Genomic DNA, 8,584 nt, shown 5'->3' on the forward strand with positions numbered 1-8,584 from the left:
GCCGCCTCGGAGCGCTCACTCGGCTCTGCGTGAAGGCCCGGCGCGGGGTGCTGCTCCGGGCAGCCGGGGGTTGCGTTGGCTGTGTTTCCTCCCGGGGGGGCTGAGCCCCCCGAGGGTGGCCCTGCTGCCTCTCGGGGTGGAAACCGCCCTGCAGCCCCCGCCGGTGCTGGCGGCCTCCATCCTTACCCCTTCCAGAGCCTGCTTTGGGTGCCCTAAGGAGAAAAAAGTTGATTTCAGGCTGGTTACCTGCTGCTTCCCACACAAGGGCCGATCCTGAAACTGCGGCGGTGAGCCCCACCCCTCCACCTTCACACCAGTCCTGGCCCCTGGTCCTGGCAGTGCCAGCAGCTTTGCTGCGGGCCCACAGACCTGTTGCTTCAAGGGTCACCGCTGAGTTCCAGGGCCTCGGTGTGGGATACAGCCTGCCATCTGCCCTGAGGGGATGGAGGTGCCCTGCAACGAAGCCTCGGGATGGCTTAAGGAGAGAGCTGGGAAGGCTGTCACACAGGAGCCTGGTCCTTTGCAGAGGAGGTTGGATTCAGCCAGGCGTCGGGGAGTTCGTTAGACCACATAAAGTGGTGTGGATGTACAGTCCCTCCTGCCCCACGGTGTGCAGCTGGCCAGAGCCAGTCATTCTGGAGCCAGAGTGGCCCACTGAAATCCAGTTAGAGGACTTTAGAGATTAGATTTGTGGGAGCAAAGCGCAAGGAAAATAAATTCACATGGGAAGAACATTTTTGAGCTGGTTGATAGTCAGGCTTTGTGTAGGTACTTCAGGCACAGTGACTGTGGTGGACCATGATGTTATGGTTCACAATGGCAAGGTTTGGTTTAAAACCAAACCTAAACAGCGGCATTTGCGACCTCTGGACACAAGACCCTGCTTCACACGGAGTGAGTGACCAGAAGATTGGATCCTGTTACGCCTTTGGCAGCACGGAGTTTGGTTACTGATGCGTCGGACGGCTGCTACGGTGCTTCCCAGTGCTCCTGATGTGCCTCTCTCCCTTGGCAGATGGTGGGCAGATCGGCTGCAGGCAGATACGATCCATTGGCATGCTCGTGCTGGATGGTTCCTGGCCTGTGGGACACATGGGGTGGCCGTGCTGCCCGTTCACGGCTCTCCCACCCATGTCTGGTGGCTGCCGGGGTGGGCTCTGGCAGTCTGTGTGGCAGGACGGAGCCGCTTTGCTGGCCAGGTCCGGCAGCACCAGGTGCTTTGCTCCGGCCCAGCCTTTTTGGGAGCCTCCTGGTCTGGTATGGGAGTGGGGGGCTGAGATCTCCCCAGACGTGCTGGGGGGCTGCTGACAGCCACCTTCAGCTGCTGCTGTAGCATGACCGTGCTCTGTGTTTCCTTCAAACCCTTCTAGGAGGGTTTGGCCAGGGAAGGATCTTTTCCCCGTTGTCCCCCTTGCTGGCAGAGGGACAACAGACCAGCTTTGAGTTATCACCAAGCCCTGAAGCTTCCTTGTGGTGAATTCTGGGTGGAGGTGGCCCACCCCTTGCCCCATCCCCAAAATGGGGGTGCTGGGAGGTTGGTGTGCAGGAGACGGGGTCCCTGCTGGGCTGTTTGTTGCAGTGCCCGGGGGGGCGGGGAGAACTTTGCATGAAGGGTGCTGGAGCCTCATTCCAAAGCAACGGAAACGCAAGCTGCCGATCCTGGTCGTCCAGGTGCTGTGGGACGCAGTTCTGCCTTTCCTTGAGTGCTCTTGGGGTGAAGATGGCTTGTCCTCCCATGCCCTCACATAGCTGTCCCCGTCCGTTTCGTTGCCTCAAGCCATGGCTGACACAAAGGTGTCTGTGCTGCTGGTTTCTTCCACCCCTGCTTACCCTTGAGTCACTTCCTTCCTGAGTTTGTACAATCGTGCAGCCCAGCTGCTGGTTGCGGGGCAGATGCAGCGCTGCGACCCACACCATGCCAGGGACTCGGACCTGGGGCTGGCCTGGGGCCGCGATGGCCCCGTCCCACCATCCCACCTCCCTGCCCAGCCGAGGGGAGCTGGATGCCCGGGGACTGCGGCTAGGGTCTGGGGCTGAATTGCATCCACAGTGGAGGAAAGTGTTATGAAAGGGTTTCTCAAGAGCTGATAAATGATGTTCAACCCCTCCTGAATTTGGAAAGCCGTGCCTTTGGCCCAGCTCAGCAGTGTGCTTTAATGTATTTCCAAAGGGAAGTGAGAGATTGTGTGTGTGTTGGCACCGGTCAGGGGGAGGGCAATCCCTGGAGGTTGGCTGATCCAAGCAATCAGTACTTCGTGCTTGCTATGATGTAAATTTTTTGGTCTATCTAGAAGCTTTCCCACCCTGTCCTACAGCACTGGGCATTTGCTCCAGCAACTGAAGCTGGAACAATATCTGGTTCTTGGATCTCCTGACTTATCTCTGGAGAAAGGTGGGAGTGTCCGCACTTCACAGGTGGGAAACTGAAGTGATGAGCCCCGGGCGATGCAGTGAGTTGTCTGTGGAGCCAGGATTAGAGCAGGAATTCCTGTCTCCCAGCTTCATGTCCTCTCTCTGAGAGCCCCTCCCTGGAGTAAGCAATCCATCGGGGAATGAGTAGGTGGCATGAACATCATTACTACAGCAGGAAGCGCTTCACACCGAGCGAAGGCTTGGCCTGGCGAGGTGATTAGTTATGCAGAGGTCCTGAGGACAGGCCTGGGAGCCAAGACGTCTTGTGCAGGCCTAACCTGTGGCTTTAGGCACTCCTGGCCCTGCTGTGACTCTCCCGTCATAAACGGGAGTCACTGAGATGTCCAGGTGAAAGGTGTTCATGTTCTTGGTTGGGACTTTGTCCAGCAGCCGGTGTGGATGGTCCCTCTGCTTCCTCTGGAGGCTCTAACACTTGTTTTCCTCGACTGGGCTTGCCTGTGTGCATGGACAGAGGGTGTTTCCTCTCCCGGCTCCTGGCAAGGCTAGGCTGCAGTCAGACATCCCTGCTCCGTAACTCACGGTACCGATTTTGTGTGCCCTGCAGGTGGTGGCGGAAACCGGAAAGGGAAGAGTAAGAAATGGCGCCAGATGCTGCAGTTCCCTCACATCAGCCTCTGCGAGGATCTTCGGCAAACCCTCGGTGAGACGCTGCGGCTGGCGGGAGCTGAGCAACGCCCGGGCTCCGCTCCGGAGCGGGGCCAGTGGGTGAGCATGTGTGGGTGTTGTGCACCCAAAATTGAGTCTCGTGAGGGTCAGGGACATGTAACGGGGCACGTCTCAGCCAAATGCCAGCCAGGATCGGTTGGAACTGAGGGCGTAGGGAAGAAATGATGGGTGGGTAGGTCACAGCTGCGTGGCGCCCGCGTTGGTGGTCCCACAGGCTGTGGTGAGCTGCACTAGAGATACGCCACCTTCTCTGTGTCACAGACCTGCGCGGTGTTACGGTTTGGGAACTGGGGTGCAAAAGTCGTGCTAACACCCTCTGGGCTCCCTGGCTGGGACTCAGCCCTGCTCTGCAGACCTCGGCTTCTGACGCTAAGCAGCGGCTTCTCTCCGGCACAGCTGGGTTCTTGCTCTGCCCTATGGATGAGAGTTGCAGAGCTGGGCAGGGCTTGGCCTGTCATTTCAATACTGCACTTTGTACTCTTCATGGTTTTAATGTTTGTGCAGCAGGCTTGGTCCTGAGATCATGTGCAATTGTTTTGGGGCACAGAGGGTGGGAATGCTCTGCTTCCTGGGAAGGGGAGAGCTTGTTTAAGTTGTGACTCTGGATTCTGTTGCCAGCTGGAGAGTGGCACAGCACTGGTCTTGTTTCAGAGCAGGTGTCACTGGGCTGAGGGGGATTGGGAGGTTGCTGCAGCTCCAGTCCCCAGTTCTGCCTTGCCCAGGTTTTCCAGGTCCTGGCAGCCCCAAGGAGACGGGTGGCTCCCTTTGAGGGCACGTGGGACTGTAGCGCTTGGATCAGCTCCACCTCTGAGCTGACAGCAGCCCAGTGCACCCACGCACCACATCCCCGCGGCCGCACACGCTGCTGGCCGCCTCTTGGGGCCGGCTTCGCGGCATCAGGTGGAGACTCTCACCTTGGATTTGCAGCAGACTGCCTCTCTGGAGCAAATTCTGAGCACTGAGCACAGCTCTGGCCTCCTTTCAGGTCCCATCTGGGCTGTCAAACCCCTCTCTCCTTCTTTGACTATATGCCCTCAGCAGAGCTTTCCCTCAGCTGATGTCCGTCCGCTGCCTGCAGCTGCCCTTCCTGCAGGCGTCATGACATGTTTTCAGCACTGAACTCCCATCTTTGTTGTGCTGCCTGTTTGCCAGGGGTGAGTGCTGGTGGTCTGTCTGTCTCTGCTGTCCCACTGTCCGGAACTGTGACCTTGGGACGCTTTGGGAGGCAAGTTGTCCCACCCCGGCCGGCGGCTGTCACCACCCGTGTCCCCACTTCCCCCTGGGGAGGCACGCGAGAAGTGCTTCTGGCCCAGGTGGCAGCTGCCTTGCTTGGTTTCCCTGTGGGACAGATGATCCTGTTCCTCGTGCTTGGGGGATGGAGTGGCTTTGTTTTCCCCAAGCAGCCTGCTGGAGAGGCATTCCTTTCCTATTCCAGAGGCTTGGCCAGGACCATGGGCACGGTGGGCTGGCTGCCCACTGCAGGATTAAGCTTTGTGTGCCCTGACCGCAGGGAGCAACCTTGTGTGAGCCTGAGCAGCGGCAAGGGCAGCTGAAAGCTTCTGATCTTGCCGGCAGCAAATCCTCGTCCTCCCCAGCCGAAGGGAACTCCTTTCCCTGCAGACGCAAAGAAACCGGCCGGTGCTGCGGAGCTGGCGAGGCCTCCTCCCCCTCCCACATCCCGCTTTCGTGCACCCTCAGGAAGCCGCAGCTTCCTTGGGAGAAATGGCTGCGCGGGGAGGGGAAGGCTGGCAGTGCCCGATGCCGTGGTGGGGGGGCTGCTGGAAGATCCCCTGTGAGCCGGTGGAGGGCTGTACGTCTGCACCCCAGGCAGCCCGCAGCCCTCGGTGGCAAGGGTTGTAACAGATACCTGCTGTGGTTTGTGATCAGACATCGTCTTATGAAGGGAAGGGGAGGGGAAAAAAGCAGAGAGCGGGAAGTGCATGCTCTGGAAAGTCAAAGGCGTTTGTGCCTGAGCTGCCAGGCTTCCGAGAGGGGTAGGAGGAATCGGCAGGGAAGCTGAGTTCCGGAGGGTAGTAGGAGCTGGTGTGTAGTTGCTGTGTGCAGCATTAACAGGACATCTTTGGGAATGGTGCCCCCCATTTTCATGGTCCCATTTTGTATTCCCATTTTTGGGAATACAACTGGTTTATAAGAGTCATCAGAACAACTCTTGGCCTGGAAGATCTGCCTTGAGATGGGCTTGGTGTGTTCCAGTGAAAGCTGCGTGTCTGGAGTAGTCGGCTGATCTCTGCAGGGAGAGGTTTGAGAAGAGGGCCTCCAGGCAAGCAGGAGACACCAAGATCCCTTGCTAGAAACTAGAGGGGCGTGCTACAGATCAGCAGTTCAAACCTCTTTCAGGGACAAAGACCTTCCTTCCGCAGGGGAATGTAAAAGCTCGGTCATGCCTCTTGTCCCTGCCGGGTGCATTTCACTCTCCTGGGAGTCTCAGGCTGGCAGGACCTGTGAGCAGCCAGCTGACGAGTCACAAGCCTTTCCACCGCTGCCTGTGGCCAGGGCGGTGGGCTGCGGCTTCTCCTTGGGGTTGGCAGTGAGTGATCTTCTCCCCATTTGCAGAGCGGGACTACCACAGCCTGTGCGAGAAGCAGCCCATCGGGCACATGCTCTTCCGGCAGTTCTGCGAGACACGACCTGAGCTGTCACGCTGTGTCAAGTTCCTGGATGCTGTGGTAAGAGCAAAGCCTGTCTGGCTGCGCTGGGGGAGGCAGGGATGTTCTCAGCGCCCTGGGCATGGACCAGTTAGCCCTGGGTGCTCAGGCTGCAGCCAGGTGCTTGTGGGCACGTAGGGTTTTCCTGAAACTGCGAGTTGCAGTTTCTCCAGGATAGGGCTGGGCCTTTGCTTAGGGAGCTGTTTGTTGGAGATCTGGTTTTCCAGGAAAGCATGGGAAGCCTTGGGCAGAGGGTCTTGCAGCTCTGCGGTTTGCCCGAGAGCAAGGCTGGGTTCCTGGCTGGACCTGCTCCTCACGCTGTTTGCTCTGTGCAGGCAGGGTACGAAGTGGCTCCGGATGAGAAGCGGAAGGAATGTGGGCAGCACCTGATTGAAAAGTACTTGAAGCCAAACGTGAGTAAGAGGGATGTGTTTGCTGCCTCCAACAGCGGAGCAGTTGGAACGCTGACAGCTGTCATCACCCGTGTCCTGCCACAGCAGACGTGGGGGCAGGATGGTGAGGGCAGGGTACAGAGCTGCCCCACTGCCTCACGAGTGACCACTGCTGCTTTTCCCACTGCCCCTAAAGCAGATGGGCGCTCGTGTGCTGTTCCTCTGGGCTTCTCCTTCCTGCAGGGCCCTTGGGTTCTGCTCCCTGTGTCTGACCCCATCCCTTTGTCCCCAGAGTGAGGACCATGTGCCTGAAGTCCCCTCGCAGCTGGTGGGTGCCTGTTGTGAGAGGCTGGAGCAGGAACCTTCGAAGGAGCTCTTCAAGGAATCCACTAAGTAAGTTGGAGGGCTGGGCCCTGCCTTGGGGCCTGACGGCAGCACGGGGTAGATGCTGCAGCTAACTCCCCCTGTCCCTCGTGGTCCCTTCCTCCAGGTGAGCGAAGGCTGGGGCTGTGTGAACTGGGGCCCGGCTGGCAGATTGCAGCACAGCTACAGGAAAGCAAATGCAGGGAGCTCCCCTGGGCTCTGGGAGCCACAAGCCGCTGCAGCAGCCTCTGCAGTGCCAGATCCCAGCCTACCGTGGGTCAGAGTTGCCATTTGGGAAGACCCTGTTTCAGCAAGCCTCAGCATCTGGCCGCGCTGTTCCTGGTCTTGTGCAGACTGCTCCGTAGAGCAGAGCTGCCAGCTGCAGTCCAGCTGCCAGCTGTCCTCTCCCACTGGCTGCAGATGTGACCGTTGCTGTTAGGTTACGCTGGCTGCTGCTGCAGGGACCTAAGGTCACTTCTGTTCCCATCGCAGAAGCAGCGGCTGAGGTCCTGGCTCGGGGTGCCAAGCGGAAGCTGTTAGGCAAACCGGGCTTACAGCCTCGGCTCCTGCTGCATAGGAGCTGGAGCTGGTTGCCTAATCGAGCGCAGGGCTGTGGCAATGGGTTTGCTGCAGTCTTCTGGGGAGCATTAGCTCTGTGTGTGGTAACTAGTGTCGCTGTCTGAATGCAGAGCCTCCGGGCTGGGCCCTGCCTGCTCTTGGCAAGCTCTGAAAGGGGAAGAGCCCATCCGCTTCTCCGTGATGCATGGCTCCAGTCTAGACGCTGTGTCTAAGGCTCTTTACTCCACTGGGCAGCCCTGGCACTGGTCTCCGAGGCAGTTAGCTCTCTGGAGCAGGATCCCCTGTGGCCTTTTGTGCTGGATATTCATCTGAAACTGAACAACTCAGCACCTGGTGACGAACATTGCTAGCAGCTTTCAGCAGCTGATTACAGCCTTGGGCGTGCATTTGCCCGGTGAGCAGAGGGGCAATTGCGAGGAGTCCCATCGTCCCGCTTTGTCCCACAGCCCAGGCTGGTGCTGAGAGGCCACAATTAGCAGTGCCAGCCCTGTCCCAGCGTGCTGTGTTCGTCACAGGGGTACCTCCAACGCGCCTTCCTTTCACTTTTCACCCAGCGCAGAGGGTGGGCTTCCTGGGCCAGGGCTGTGCAGATGATTCAGTGCCAGGCTGGGTGAGGGGATGGCAAAGGGACCCAGGCTCTTGGGCCTGCTCACCTCCTCTTTTCTTGGACCACTGGCCTTTTCCGTGGCTGCGCACAGCTCTCAGAAACCTTGCTGGCTCTGCTCTCTCCTAGGCTTATCCACGACTACCTGAGCGTGGCTCCCTTCGCCGACTACCTCGACAGCTTGTACTTCAACCGCTTCCTGCAGTGGAAATGGCTGGAACGGTAACGCTCCCCAGCATCGCTGGGAGACCTGCACCCTCTCTCACCAGCTGCCTGAGGAGGGGTCCTGTGGGCTCCTTCCCGTGCTAGGCCGTGGCAGGAGCCCAGGGCCTGGCCGTTCTCTGCTCTTGCTCTCCTTCGGGGCCCTTTTTTGGCACCACCAGCCTCTACTGGCTGGCCCCACTACTGGCTGCCCCAGCCTTGCCTCGCAGGGAAGCAAGGTCTGCTTGAGCAGCGGTTTTGGGGGGGCATAGTCTCTCAAGCCAGGGCATGGGGGTGGTTTGGGCTTCAGCCCCTGCTCTTTCCTCCACCTCACTCTAGTTTGCTTTGCCTCACAGGCAGCCAGTGACCAAAAACACTTTCCGCCAGTACCGTGTGCTGGGCAAGGGCGGTTTTGGGGAGGTGAGTGAGCGGCATTTCCCTTGCAGTCGGGGTTCCAGGCAGCCACCGTGGCTTGCTGGCTGGTGCGGGTCGGTCACAAGCTGCTCCAGCACCCGGAGGCAGGTGCTGCTGGCTGGGCGGGCGGTGGGAGCTCTGCGCTGGACGCTGCCGTGCGCCGGGCACTGCGGGATCTGTCGGTTCCCCTCCTGCCAGGCGCTGGGGGTGTGGGGGGCGTTGTGCAGGGTAGGGTTGTCCACACTGCTGCCTGGGGCAAGGGGCCG

The 8,584-nt window shown here is 59.4% G+C and overlaps 1 protein-coding gene across 1 annotated transcript in view; it reads left to right on the forward strand.

Annotated features, from left to right (window-relative positions):
* The first annotated feature begins 2,979 nt into the window (after positions 1 to 2,979).
* The window catches only part of GRK6 (G protein-coupled receptor kinase 6), a 10,939-nt gene continuing 5,334 nt past the window's right edge, over positions 2,980 to 8,584 (forward strand). Inside the window, exons 1-6 of the mRNA XM_010158375.1 lie at positions 2,980 to 3,073; positions 5,674 to 5,786; positions 6,101 to 6,178; positions 6,450 to 6,550; positions 7,833 to 7,925; positions 8,261 to 8,324. Coding sequence (XP_010156677.1) covers positions 3,022 to 3,073; positions 5,674 to 5,786; positions 6,101 to 6,178; positions 6,450 to 6,550; positions 7,833 to 7,925; positions 8,261 to 8,324 — 501 coding nt within the window. The 5' untranslated portion in view covers positions 2,980 to 3,021. The remainder of the gene's footprint in view (positions 3,074 to 5,673; positions 5,787 to 6,100; positions 6,179 to 6,449; positions 6,551 to 7,832; positions 7,926 to 8,260; positions 8,325 to 8,584) is intronic.

This window comes from Eurypyga helias, unplaced genomic scaffold (assembly GCF_000690775.1).
Source record: "Eurypyga helias isolate BGI_N326 unplaced genomic scaffold, ASM69077v1 scaffold15069, whole genome shotgun sequence".
Classification (NCBI taxonomy): domain Eukaryota; kingdom Metazoa; phylum Chordata; class Aves; order Eurypygiformes; family Eurypygidae; genus Eurypyga; species Eurypyga helias.